General features: G+C 39.6%; 1 protein-coding gene across 3 annotated transcripts in view; it reads right to left on the bottom strand.

Moving 5' to 3' along the window:
• The window catches only part of CAMK2A (calcium/calmodulin dependent protein kinase II alpha), a 173,310-nt gene that overhangs the window by 23,111 nt on the left and 135,518 nt on the right, over positions 1-14,681 (bottom strand). For 2 of the 3 annotated variants that reach the window (XM_060765445.2, XM_060765443.2), the window contains exons 13-15: positions 11,995-12,032; positions 6,402-6,434; positions 5,278-5,326 (exon numbers count right to left, since the gene is read on the bottom strand). In XM_060765445.2, coding sequence (XP_060621428.1) covers positions 5,278-5,326; positions 6,402-6,434; positions 11,995-12,032 — 120 coding nt within the window. The remainder of the gene's footprint in view (positions 1-5,277; positions 5,327-6,401; positions 6,435-11,994; positions 12,033-14,681) is intronic. The other variant, XM_060765444.2, reaches the window with a different exon arrangement.

Raw genomic sequence — 14,681 nt, 5'->3', positions numbered from 1 at the left:
AAAGTCACCAACTGGGTTTCCATGGCTGAGCGAGGATTCAAACCTTCGTCTCCAGGTATTCTAGTTCAAACCTGAACCACTACACTTCAAGGGCTCTCAATTGCAAGACTGCTCTCCCTTGCATCCATAATTGGATTGTTCAAAGCAAACCACTTTTATGTGAACCAACTAGAAACAAACACACAATATTGGGGCTTATTAAACTGCACTTAAATGTAACATGTTAACCCAAAACCTTTGTGAATAATTACTGCCACTCCAGGATTTCTAGACTGTCATTATTACTGGAGGCTACAATGCAGGTATGAAACAGCAGGTGTGGGATGTCATATTCTTTCAGTTGCAACAAAACATGAACAGCTTGTTTGTCCCTTTTCCTCCTCAGACAAAGGAGTGGGGGAACGTGAAGTCAGGCTCCTCACGTTAATTTCACTTGCCTTTAAAAGGAAGAACCCTTTTAAGTTTTGAACAACATCATCACCAACAACAGCATGGGCCTCTTTCCCTCTTACCAATATACTTAGGCAGGAAAAAAATCAAGTAGAGTCCCCTCTGTCCTTTGTTCTCATTCGCCTGTTTGTTTTTCCAGATCTACAGTGGCTACTTTCCAGCATTCCAATAATAAATTCTGTGAACTGGCTTTTAAAAAAATATTGTGTGGTGTAATAAGGTTTTTTTTTAAAAAAAATGTATTGTTGTTGGATCTATATCACTATAGAGATAAAAAAAAGTTAATAATAAAACGTGCCGACCTAGGAAGCCTTTCTTCAAATACAATTGTTATTTTAGCTATGGATTTGCATGAGACAATCACACATATGTTCCACACTTCTGTCTTTCCTTCATGAGGTACTCCCAGAGAAGCAAATTTTCAATTAACTTTGATTCTGAGCCAGTCTATCTCCATAGCAGATGTGTTCTTCTCATTTGGGAAGACTTTACACATTAACACTGAGAAATTATTTCCCAAGCTGTTACTGGGACAGTGGCTCTGTCAAGTACCAGGAAGAATCCAGGACTTATTTGAGTTTAAGTAACCTCAAAGGGTGACTTAAATTATTGAGAATATGGGAGGTTGTGCAATTGATATATTGAAAGAAAAGGTTAATTAACATCTGAGGGAACACGAGATCCAGAGAATTCCAAGTAAACTATGGCTCAAGAAGGCAGAAAAGAGGGAGAAGGAGGATCCTTCAAGATGAGGGATGAGTATGGGAGGAAAATTAATATTTAGAATCTAGGCCAATGGTTCTCAACCTGTGGGTCCCCAGATGTATGTATGTTTTTTTTTATTTACAGTATTATTTATATTCCACCCTTCTCACCCTGCAGGGGACTCAGGATGGATTACAATGTACATATACATGGCAAACATTTAATGCCATAGACACACAACATATATAGACAGACACACAGAGGCTATTTAACTTTCCAGCTTTTATGAGCGTATTCTGGCCACTGGGGGAGCTGTCGCTTCACCGTCCATTTGAGACATTGATGGAGTACTTCCTCATTCTTTGCTTGCTTACTTGCTGGAGATTTTATGGTGTTGTAAATTAGTTAAATTAGCCTCCCCGCATAAGCGGTACCTAAATTTCCTACTTGACAGATGCAACTGTCTTTCAGGCTGCAAAGGTTAACAGTGAGATACACAATGGTCGGAAGCCCACTCCGACCCAGGCTGGCTTCGAACTCATGACCTTTCGGTCAGTAGTGATCTAATGCAGGTGACTCCCAGCCAGCTGTGCCACAGTTCCAGTGCAGAAATCCTAACAGCTGGGAGTTGTAGGCCAAAACACCTGGGGACCCACAGGTTGAGAACCACTGGTCTAGACCATTGTGAATTACATGTTGAATTACAACCCCATAGTTTCCAGCCATTATGGCCACTGATGACCCAGTCACCATTTCCCTCCTGTATCCATTTTTGTCTTTTATCTGGTTTGCTCTGTTCTTTTCTTCATTTCTTTAAGGTCCTTCTACAATTGGGAGCCTCCCTTCAGATCAGGTTAGAAGCATCTCTTCTCAAAGTAATCTCTTGGCCTTCTTGTTCCTTCTTGCAGCCACTCAAAGTTATCATCCTTGTCTGCCTGTCTCTTTTTTGCTCATCCTTATGTTTTCCCCTCCAGTACAGAACTTGCACACTTGCTTCAGAGGAAGGCAAGAACTGTTACGACTCATGTTTAGAAGACAACTCAAAAAAGTTGCTAGGAATAAAGATGCACAGAAAAACCCAATTATTCTTTCTCAGGTACACCAGCAGTTTATTCTCGGTCACAGTCCTGTTTGATGAAGCTAAAGTATTTGATTTATACTGCAGCACGTCCTCACCTTCATGTGGCAATATGTACAGCCAGGAATATGCTGGATGCACAGAGCAGGTGAAATACTAGCAAAAACAACTATGGCAACCGTGTTCTAACAGAGGGTGAGGTTATCACATAGTTCATCAGCCCCACATTTCCTAGTAGGAGATGTTGCCTTGGAAACATAATTATACAGATCAGCACATGTAGGTGTGATTGAAGGTTGGTGATAGGTGTGTGTGTGTGTGGCGGGGAACGATGATTCTTGCCAGATAATTCCAGTCTGCTTTAACTGATGAAGTGATGCTGGTATGTAGTCGAAGATGCCGGAACTGAATATTTTGTGTTTTTATATATTTTTTGGATTTTGTCTTTTTAATCATTTATGTTTTCAATTTTGAAATTGCTTTAAAGGGATCCTACCAAGGGGAGATGGTAGTTAGGTAGGAAAACAGTAGCATATGTACACACACACTTACATACTCATGTCTAAATCTAGAAGCTGACTCAAAATACCTGTGTCAGCTTATCCATGGGTGTATCTGGGAACTGTATCTTAAAGCTTATTTAAAAAAAAAAAAGAACCATCCCCTTCTTTGAATGGAGAAATATGAGAGCTTAGTGTGCTGCAAGAGAATCTAAAAGAAGCATCAACATGTTCTACTTTCTCCATCGCAGTGCTCCTTCTGGCCTTTTTGAATGTGTATGGAGGAATATGGCCTGGGGTGGTTGGCCCCTGAAAGCGGTGCTGGTGCTTCCCAACACAGAATAATCCCTCACTTATCCATAGATTATATTAAAATCCATAATTCTGGCCCCAAAATCTTCCCTCAATGTATACATGAGGTCAACATATATACAAGTATATGTGGTGCATTCATAAAATGCTTTGCTGGTTTAGAAATGGTAAATATTGATCCTACATCCAATTCTGAATCATGCATGCTTAAACTCATTAAAACCACCAGGACTTCATGATGTCTGCATGGGATAAAGGCCCATTGTAGTAATTTTGTTCCTCAAAAATGATTTTCTGTATTACAGACAGTTTGATACAAGGCCACTTATAATGACATTTCTGTTTCTGGAGATCAACCCATTGCAGCCACAATTTCCTCTTAGAAAATATGGGATAAATGTTTGAAGGTAAGGGAAATACTGTATATACTTGAGTACAAGCCTTGATTTTCAGCCCTTTTTTTAGGCTGAAAAAGTTCCCCTCAGCTTATACTCAGGTGAAGATCTGGGTGGGAAGGCATGGGGCTGAAAGAAGGGCTTCTTTCAGCCCCACGCCTTCCTACCAGGATCCTCGCCTCTCTGCATAGCAACCCAGCTCTCCTTCCTCTCCTCCTCTCTCAGTGCAGGGCGCGCCTTCCTCTCCTCCTCTCTTGGCCTCAGTCTTTCCCACTTTTCCTTATTCATATACACACAGCATTTTCCCCAAAATTTACAATTAAAATAAGTAATGGTGATTATAAGAAGGATACGTAAGCAGATTTACATTGAAGAAGGTTAGAATAATGATTTAATCAGAGTTGGACAATCTTATCTAAAATTACAGTTTTATGTAAATATTCAAAAACATTTAACCTACTGATGCCTCAATTAATGTAATTTTATTGGTATCTATTTTTATTTTGAAATTTACCTGTAGCTGCTATATTTCCCACCCTCGGCTTATACTCGAGTCAATAAGTCTTCTCAGTTTTTTGTGGTAAAATTAGGTGCCTTGGCTTATATTTCGGTCGGCTTATACTCAAGTATATATGGGAAATGTTTGAATGTGGAACCTATAAGTCTTTTAACTTCACAAAAGCTTTCAGATTCAACAATAACTTGCTGTGGTAGCCTTTACCTGTCCCTTTTTTTTTTAAAAAAAAAAGCTTTTCTACTTCAAAAATAAGAATAAGAAGAGAAAGAAAACACTAACTTTTCATATATATTTTTTAAAAAAGGTCTCATTCCAATTTTAATCACTGAATTCTCAGGTTTCAACTAGTATTGTCAGTTTAAGATTATGGTGTCCAGTAACATGATTTTATTGACTTTTTCTGGTGAGCAGGCTATAGAGCAGGGGTCTTCAAACTAAGGCCCGGGGGCCGGATGCGGCCCTCCAAGGTCATTTACCCGGCCCTCGCTCAGGGTCAACCTAAGTCTGAAACAACTTGAAAGCACACAACAATAACAACAATCCTATCTCATCAGCCAAAAGAAGGCCCACACTTCCCATTGAAATACTAATAATTTTATATTTGTTGAAATTGTTCTTCATTTTAATTATTTTAAGTGTTTTTTTGCACTACAAATAAGATATGTGCAGTGTGCATAGGAGTACATTCATGTTTGTTTTTTGTTTTTTCAAATTATAATCCAGCCCTCCAACAGTTTGAAAGACTATGACCTGGCCCTCTGTTTAAGAAGTTTGAGGACCCCTGCTATAGAGCATGGTGGAAGTTTTCTATCAGTTAATGGCAGTAAAAAAAACCCTTCGTATTAGATTTTTTTCCCAACCAATTGTTGTATTCACTGGAAAGTTGTGTAGGAATTCCTAGTCTTTTTTTCTTAAAGTGCAAATAAGTTTTTTATTTTGTTTTCAGAAAAAGAGCAAAAAAATTAACTCAAAAACTATTAAAAATGGAAAAAAGAAGAGAAAGATGTGAAACATCATAGAATATAGTATGTAAGTATAGTATGTAAACTAAAGCCTTATGGATAAAAGTACACATGGATATTGGAAGCATAATAAAAAAAACCCACTGAAACCAGAAACCTTTTTATTGGGACTTTTAGACAAGCAAATACTGAAGCACCAGGAAATAATCTTTCTGCACATGACTACAGCAGCAGGGATTCCTGGTCTTGATAACCTATTGGCAAAGTCTGTATTCACTCTCATAAAAGTTCATTAATTGAAACAGGTTATGCCTCAGACACAATTTTGTTACTGTTTAACTACAGTCTTATACTTTACCTTTGGTGTCTTCATCTTCAATGGTAGTGTTTGTACTCTCTGAAGATTCCTGGAGAGGAAAGAAGCAAAATAAGCCTCACCTCAATTTCCTCCCTCAGAAAGATCCTGGCCATTTGATAACCTATCACTCAGATTCTAACCCCAAAGCACCAAACTCTGCAAAAGGAGAAAAGCCAGGTAAGCATCAGATAAAAACACTAGTCAGTAACCACAGTTCTTGCTTTAATGCTTGCCTTCCCTTAAATCTTAAAACCACGAGAGCAGAAGGCCTGAGTGTGGAAAAAAAAAACTTGCAGAGATGGATTCACCTTCCTTAAAATAATCTACCGCACTCATATACAAAGAGAGGTTTAGCAGGAATGAGGATTGACGCTTGCTACCACTACAACTATAGAAGGGGCAGGAGGGGCTGTGTAGGAGTGAAAGACACCATGTTGACTATACAATCAGGAGAGGAACGTACAAATTAACAAAGAGAGGGAGCTAGGATGACAGTGAGGGAGATTGTGCAGGAGTGAAAGAGACCACATTGACCGCATAAGAAAGAAAGAAATGTACAGTTAAACATAAAGGGCTTCCAAGAGCCACATGGACTGTCAAAGGCTGACACACACTCCCTTCCATAAACAGCCAACTGGTACACAAATTAACCCAGAGAAAGGGAGCCATTTACTCTCCACATTTCTCAACACGGCGATTCTGGTAGCTGGACTAGACCCACCAGAGGCTTATTTACATGTTTCACACAATCTCAAACGGCAGGTTGACAAAGGCTGCGTGAACTGTCTGCTCTCCTGTGGCTATTCAGTTCCAGCAGAGCCATATAAGACGTCCTTTTCCTTCATGGCTCCTTGGACTGAGGCAGCTTGAAGACCTGCTAAAGGAGAAGTTCCATTGAGAACCTTTCACTAGCAATTGGAATTAGGTTCTCAGCGCTCTTGGGCTTCAACTGTCCTTCTGTACCAGCCTTTCTTGTTGATAGGGTAATAAGCAGGGGAGATGCTATTCCAAGAGGCTAACTTCAGCCTCATTTCCCATAAATGTCTATTCCCCACAACAGGAAAGGCTGGGACATGCTGAGAGGCCCAACATTATCAGCATTGAGGAAGACAAAGGACACTCACCATTAACTGAACGCTGGAACTGGACTTTCTTTTCTGGAAAAACAAGGAGAAGAGATGGGACAAGAAGAGACACAGAGTGAGAAAGAAGGAAGAGAGGAAGGGATGCAGTGGGCCCTGGGGCTCTCTTTGCTATCTATCTAGAAAGCTGACAAATTTGAGGACAAGCTAAATGCTTACTGCCAAGAATCCAACATCTTTGGCAAGAGCAAAACAGCCACATTACAAACCATGCTATTCTACCTCTTTAGCAATCAGCAATCCAATCACCCTTGTCCAGTTTTCATGCTTCTAGGTTTCATCCTACTCCTTTTTGCATCCTGTGAATCCAGATATCCTAACACAGCACAGAGCTCAGCTTCAGCGTCTCCTTCACCATCCCTCCTACTTCTAATCCAAGCCAAGACAATATTTCCAAGCAGGCCAGTCATGTTTTCTGATCCCAATAAATATTCACTGCATCAACCTGTAATCACCATGCTAATATCACTTCTGGACAAAACCATGTTTGAATACAGACTGCTCATCATTCTTCTAGTGGAATTCACTGGAATGACTCATTTGATGTCAGAGAACAATGCTACCAGAATTACTCTAAAAGATTCCAGCTCCAAAAGACAAGACATCTTATACTAAAGCATCTTTTGAAAACTGCCAAGGAAGAAGACTTCTAAACATCCATAGGTCACTGAATTAGCATTTCCAATCCACATATCCATCCTTGTAGCAAATGAAATCCATGGCTTTTCATTCTAAACTCAGTAGATTTGCTCTTCTATGGTCATGCCTGCACAACTCTGCAAGCCTCTTAATCTGCACTGTTTACTAAAAAGTGAACAGTTTCCAGTGGTCCAGGGACCTTCACAGACCTTCGCAGAACCTTGATGGTTGCTTAGAAACTGCAACTAGTAACTTGGGTTTTTTTTTTTACTCAAGAGGAGATCAGGACCCACAACAGAGCCCTGGCATCACAAAGACCTCATGGGTTGTACTTTGCTCTGTCATGTTTTTCCAGATGATATCAATGAACGCTTGGTGTAGAACACAATTATATGAGAGTGCATTGCTCCTATATAGAAAAGGAAATATTTTGCTTAGAAGAAAAGTTTCCAAAATTGAAGTTATTTAGGTTAAATTTAAATATGAAATCAGATGTAGTGCCCTCACTTTCTAGTTGAAAAAATTAAATTAGGAAGGAAGTAGCTGCAAATGCACTTTGTGGCAAATCACTTGTTATTTATTTATTTTTATTTTTTGGCAAATGCAGAAACAGTAATCTATATGAAAGCAAATGGAAGAGCAAACAGGAAATTCCACCAAGCAATTTATTAAAAAGAGGGCTGAGGTCTAAGTGGATGACTGAAACTAAAAAAGGACCAGAAATTACATTTTTTTTCAGGAGCAGAAAGCATGATTCATATCAATCCAGAATCATAGCACAGAAGATAAATCAACACCATTATGGAAGCTTTGTTTTGTTTGTTTTCATTGCAGGCATGACCTAAGAAACTCATTCCATGTCTCAAAGAAGGAATGAACTACATGGGGAAAAAATCCTGGAAATTATCCAAGATTTAAAATTTTGCCCTTTGATTTGTGATGAGTTGTTCTCCATGCAGTGCTTTAACGTACATTGAAGGAGAGGGATCTCATGTCTGATCTTGAACAATCACTCAAACAATTATAGAAGTTCCTTACTACCTAACCCCCAATACATTTTTGTTTCCTCTTTATTTCTGCACTCTGGTTCTCTTTGCCCTTTTCACATTGATTTGAGGGCCTCTCATTATTATATTCTCTTTTCATCTCCAGATTTTATAACCAAACTACATGGAAAGAGCCTTCTTGTTGTTAAATTCCCTGCAGTGATAGAAATTGTTCAACAAGAACCCGGGAAAAGCAAAACCTAAGCAGGCTGAAAGCATAATAATCAAGATGGACATGTACCTTCATATTAGCCTCCCTCCATATTAATTTCAAACAGGTATCATAGGATCAAAAGCTATCTTCATAGACCTATGGTGGAAAGAACAATTCATGCTCACTGGCACTCGATTATCCTCACAACCTCATACATTCTGCTTGCTACACTAAATGGTAACCTCATCTATCCTTACACAGTTTTTTTCTTCAAAGACAACAAAAGGCAGGCAATACTTGCCCGTTATTCTTAAATTTGGTATGAGGGAGCCAGCTATCCTCAGTTGAATGGTGGCTCCACTGAAAACCTCACAAAATGTGAGAATTAAGTGTCTAAGAAATCTTTCTGGCCAGTAATTATAGAAGCGATTGGATGCAACATGATGCAACAGAAAAGTAGTGACCTCATTAAAGTGGGACATAACATACACATTAAAAGGATGCAACACAGGGAAGTGAATTTATCAGATTAGGACACAACAGGATGTGACATGGGCAGTGATTGTATTAATTTACAACGTAACATGATGTGACACCAAACAAGGCAGTGAAAGTTACTATATACCCACTGTTGAAAGGGGGAAGGGGAAGCCTCTTCTGTTAATAAAACATGGGAGCATGCTGGTGAAAAGAATTCCCCATTCCTTCTGCTCTCCCTGGATAACAAGTTTCCAACTCTACACAAAATTCATATAAAATTCTGCCCCACCACAGAAAGAGATAGCAGAAATGCAAACAACGTGCTTTCCACAATTGGACAGTTAATTATTTCTCACAAATTAGAAGGTATTTAATACTGGTCTGTTGCCACAAGGTGGTTAAATCAGCAAATTTAATCAGAAAGACACACTAATCATGAACTAGGCCTCAAGACCTATAACATACATAAAAAGAACAGCCACCTTCCTCAATGAAACCAAGCAAGAAAAATAAGGAAAATTCAACAGGCAAGTTATTTCAACAAGCCACGCAACAAATCCCATCTTTGAGGCTAATAGTGTGGAGGCTGATCCTCTTCAGGAGTTTCTGAGAGGAAATGGCAATGAGATTACTATTCCAGAAAAACCAGTTAACACAGGGAATGACCACCTGGACAAGTCGAAATAATACCTCGGTCAGGCAACCATGTTGTTGGGATGTCATCAGTATGCTGGTTGTATCCAGCTCTATTTCTCTTTTACAAACTCATGCCAGGAAGGCAGTGGTAGCACTGACCCATTTGGTTGGAAGCAGGAAAAGACTGGATTTGGATCAATAAACTGGAGTTTAATCTAGACAAGTTGGAAGGGCTGCTGGTCTGTAGGAAAACCAACCTAAGACTGAGATCAGAGTCTGTTCTGGATTGTTGCCCTTCCTCTAAAAGATCAGGTTTGTAGCTTGGGGGTGCACTATTGCCCAGTTTCAGTTGGTGTGCCAGGTGTGCCAGCTGTGCCCTTTCTGGGGGAAGGCAGATCTGGCCACAGTGGTTCATGCCTTACTTACCTTTTGATCAGACTATTGTAATGCCCTTTACATGGAACTGTCATTCAAAAGTATTTGGAAATTGCAGCTAGTACAAAGTGCAGGAGACACTCTGGTATCGGGTGTATGTCAAATCAAACACCAATCCTGCAAAAACTATATTGGCTTCAAATTTGCGTCTTAGCTCAATTCAAGGTGCCAACATTGACCTACAAAGCCCTAAATGACTTGGGGCCAAGACATGTGAAAGACTGCATCATTCAGTAGGAGCCTTTCGAAAATTTGAGATCTTCTGAGGAGCTGCTGCCTTATGTCCCAATGTCTTGTGAAGTTAGATCGGTGGGTACATGTCACAGCACTTTTTCTGAAGCATTACCTCAACTATGGAACTCCCTACCCAAGGAAGTTAAGCTGGCTCCATCTCCTTTAAACTTTCAGTAGGCACCCAAAATATCTCCTTGGGGGCTCTTGTGAGTTAGGTGGTGACATGTTAATAAATATACAAAGATTTTTCATAAAGGGACAAGGTTATTTTTGAGGGATTTCATTCCTTTGCCACACCTTCAAACATACACTGTCACAGTTTGAATTTGTCAAACAATTGCCTCATGGCTTGTCAGAAGTTTCCAACTGGACTTCCAGAAAAGAAAATGATTAAAAACGTCACTGCAAAATTATTCAATAACTTGTTAAAATCTTGCAAAATATATTCCAGCTAATAGAAGGAGTAATGATTCTTGAATAAAAAAACCTGTTTACTCTTTAATTCGTAACTCGTAACTCATCAAGTCAACGCCAAAGGTTTCACAACACAAGAGTTACAAACCACAGTGACTGAGGCAAAACTAGAAACCTGGATGCACATGTGGGGGGGGGGGGAGACGGGGGATGGACTTGTGCCCTTAGTTTTGATCTTGAGGCCAGTTTCCCTTCTTTTTTTTATTTCTCCCATCCTTGCCAGGTTGTTGATAGTTCAAATGACGGTTTGCCATGCCAATACAGCAGATAAAACTCCTAGGAAGTATTAGCAAGGAAGAGAGACAGTTGGGTTTCTCGCTATTGGTCAGAAATGTAAGCCAACAGTCTCATGAAGCAACAAACCAAGGGTCCTCTTTTCTCTCACTTCCCATCCCATCTCCCTCTCTTACATATGAAGTGTCTTTCAGTTTGTCTTACCTGGCACAGCCCCTTGCACAAAAATAGAAATGCCTAATTTACACGACCAGAGGGCCTGTTGTTTCAGATGCAAAGCACTTCATAACACACAGAAGAGAGTGCTCTGGTTTATTTGTGAGAAAGTATTCCAACATCTAAACCCTCTTTCTTGCAGAATGATAATCCATCCAGAATATGAGTTATAAGTTGTACTCTGAAACAACACCCACCCACCCATCCATCAAAAGGATTGTGGGACTATAATACCGTTGACTCTCTGTATCCATGGATTCTTCACCCACAGATTCAACCAACCATGTCTCAAAACATTTTTAATTTTAAAAAGCAAACTTTGATTTTATAATTTTATATAAGAGAACCATTTTACTACACCATTGAGCATTCATGGATTTTGGTATTCACAAGGGGCCCTGAAACCAAACTCCAGCAGATACAGAGGGCCCAAAAAAGGATTGCAGGACTTTCTCAGTTACAGTCCTATAGGAAGGCTGTCATCATAACTTCAAAATGTTTGAATTTGATTAGTTTAGATTCAAGAGTATTTATCTGTAGTGATTTCTCTGGGTAATATTCTTGAGAAACAGGAGAAAAGTTGTCATTTTACTGGGAAATGAGTGGGAGTACAGAGAGAATTCTTAGGCTATACCCCTCAATCTCAAAGATCAGGCCAAAATCTTGCTTAGTTTTGATGGAATTTTTCTCTCTGATTGCCTAATTTCTCTCCATTTGTCTTCTATTCCAGAGCTGGAAACAATACAGCAAATCAAGCATGAGCCAAGGCATCCATTATTTCATTTAAGCATCACAAGCTGCAATTTAGATAAAAACAGTGTTTTTCTTCTTCCATTTTGCTTTCTTGTAGGAAATGCAGACAATGTGAAAATGTCTCTTCACAGTGGAAAAAATGAACCAAGAGACCCAACCAAGCTATCACTTTAATGCAAAGTGCCAACACTGTAGAGATCAATCCAACCATTTCTGTCACCCTGGGGAGAGATAGGCTAGTGACTGTATGAGCCAGGAATTATGAGGGACTTACCTTCACGCCATCGTTCTTTTTGTTGCCACCTTTTCCTCCTGCGGAGAAAAAGTACCATGTAAAAATGAACACACATGGTATCAAAATCAGTACACTGAGAACCAGCAACATGAGGGAAGTTGGGTGAGAGCGGCAAACTCAAGAACTGAAGATCACAAAGTCAGTGCTCCTGCCTCTTCCGTTAGTGTTGAGCTCACTTCACAACAATCCAGAGTTTTATGTGAATCCTCTCTCAGAAAACTGTGAAGCTCACAAGATGCATTACTGAAGTCCTTCAGTGGGAATGAGAAAATCCACAGCCACTTATACTCTGATATTCCTAAGTCTTTGCAGAAACCAAAACAGTGGCCAGCAATGGAAAGAGAAGGGAGCTGAAGAAGCATTCTCTGACAGTTGTCTTCTCTGTTTTGTCTCTTTCTTCCTTAGAGAACTCAAGGAACTTCCTACTACATAGCTGTAGGGATTCAACCCTGGCCTGTGCCACCACCACCTTGCTTTCGAGGCTTACTTGCTCTCCTGTGTGGCATTCGAGCTGAACCCTAAAGGTTCAACTGCAGATAAGAACAGTGTGCACTTGCTTGCCTGCCTTTCTCACTCTGCCTCCCTCGCTAATTTTAGCCCCCCATGCTGGCGGGGGTCATGTGCTACAATTATGACAACCTGACAGCTGCAGCCCACATATTGACAATGATGAAAAGCAGATACCTACCCCTATGCCTCCCCCCCATTGCTCTCACAGCTCGTCTCCTGGGACTCCAGCCCACACTTAATCCCTCCCTCTTCTCGCGGCTGCCTTCAAATAGATTCTGAATGCTAACACACAGAGAGCATATACACAGAGCACACAAGTGCACTTGGCCTGAGTTCAGTTCCTGGGCTGGAAAAGAAAACCAGATAACTTAATTGTCAGGAGTAATCATTGCTCTGGATGTGAGAAGTATCTGACCTGCTCAAAAAAATAGGAAGGTAGAAACTGACTACAGGATAAGTGAGTTTCACGATCTTTTTGATAACCCCTTAACATTACATACACACACACACACACCAAAAAAAGAACAAATATCAATATAGGAACATGACATGCATTTAGGGATTAGGAGTTTAAAAACAGTATTGGATGTGATAACTAAAACAGTATTTGACATTTATATACTTAAATGACAAAGGTAAAAACTAAAATAAATATTAACATTTAACACTTCTGGCTGATTTATTCTTTACTTCCACAGCCAGTCTTTAAAAACACAAACTTCCTATGATTACATTATATATTTACCTTGATTTTCTATTTTTCCCAAAAAAAAGTAATACAAACCTGGAGTTATTTTTTTTTATTTATAAACAACTATGCTGTAATTATCTAACTTCTTACACATTACCCTGTTCAACATTTTGATATTTGCTTTATTTTTTAGAAGTTCTACACTCCAGTTGCCACTCCATCAAAGAGCTCAAAGTGGGTATGATAAAGTTTATAGTGTGCAGCTCATGCACAGCTGCAAATGTATAGCATGCAGCTCATGTCATACATGAGTGTATGCTATGCATTATTGTGTGGGCACACAGTGGGAAATCACAGACAATTGTGATATTTCATTAGTCAGATATCATAGTGAAACACATAGACACCATTCTCTGCTTTGATGATGCACAAGTAGATTGCATGTCATTACCTGGAATTCCTTTCCGTTTAAGGGGGAAGCAACAAATTAAATGGTTTTAAGTTTCATAATATTATATCAAACAACAGAAAAAGGGCTTCAGCCCAAGTCAATCAAGTCACAGCATCTATACTTGGTCTGGATGCTTACAGTAAGCAGTTAGATTATTTCAACTAGATAATGTTGAAAAGCTCACAAACAGGGATTGAAGACAAACTAATCCTCTTCCTGGTTCAAACATCCACCTAAATCACACTGTTAGTCCTAACTAGATAAAGCCATTACATTATAATGAGATTTGCATAAGCAATGTTTATTCTAGCTCACTGTCTCTTAAACTGTGGGCCAGACCTCAAATGGGGTCCCTTCACTTGTTAACATTGTTCCTCATTTTAATTATTGTATTGTTTTAGAGTGTTTTTTTTTTTTGCACTACAAATAAGATATGTGCAGTGTGCATAGGAATTCCTTCATGGGTTTTTTTCCAAATTATAATCTGGCCCTCCAACAGTTTGAGGGACTGTGACCTGGCCCTCTGTTTAAAATGTTTGTGGACCCCTGTTATATGCCTTCAAGTCATTTCTGACTTAAGGAGATCCTAAAATGGACATATGAAAAGGTGTCATTTATTAAGAGGTGGCTTGCTTTTACCTTCTTCTTATGCTGAGAGAATGTCTTGGCCAGGTCATCTAGTGGTTTTCCATGGCCAAGGGGAGGGTCAAAGCCTGGTCTCCAGAATCAAAAGGCCCTTCCAGACAGGCCCAATATCCCAGGATGTGATCCCAGGTTTTCTGCTTTGAACTGGATTATATGAGTCTGCTAAAAATCTTTGATTTCCTCTAGTATATATTTGAGCTGCACTAACATAGCCTATGAATGGTCTTTCTCCAGAAGAAAACTTATCTCTGTCATAAGTAGTTTAAAGCTAGTGTCATCTAATCTAATAAAGGAGTCTGGTGTGAGCGCTTTGCCACTTGTGGGAGGGAGAGAGAAGTGACAGCTGCACTTATCCATGGCAAGCAGCCC

Source organism: Anolis sagrei, chromosome 2, assembly GCF_037176765.1.
Source record: "Anolis sagrei isolate rAnoSag1 chromosome 2, rAnoSag1.mat, whole genome shotgun sequence".
In the NCBI taxonomy this organism is placed as follows: Eukaryota; Metazoa; Chordata; class Lepidosauria; order Squamata; family Dactyloidae; genus Anolis; species Anolis sagrei.
The sequence above is the reverse complement of the archived record's forward strand: the minus strand, read 5'-3'. Positions and strand labels throughout refer to the sequence as shown.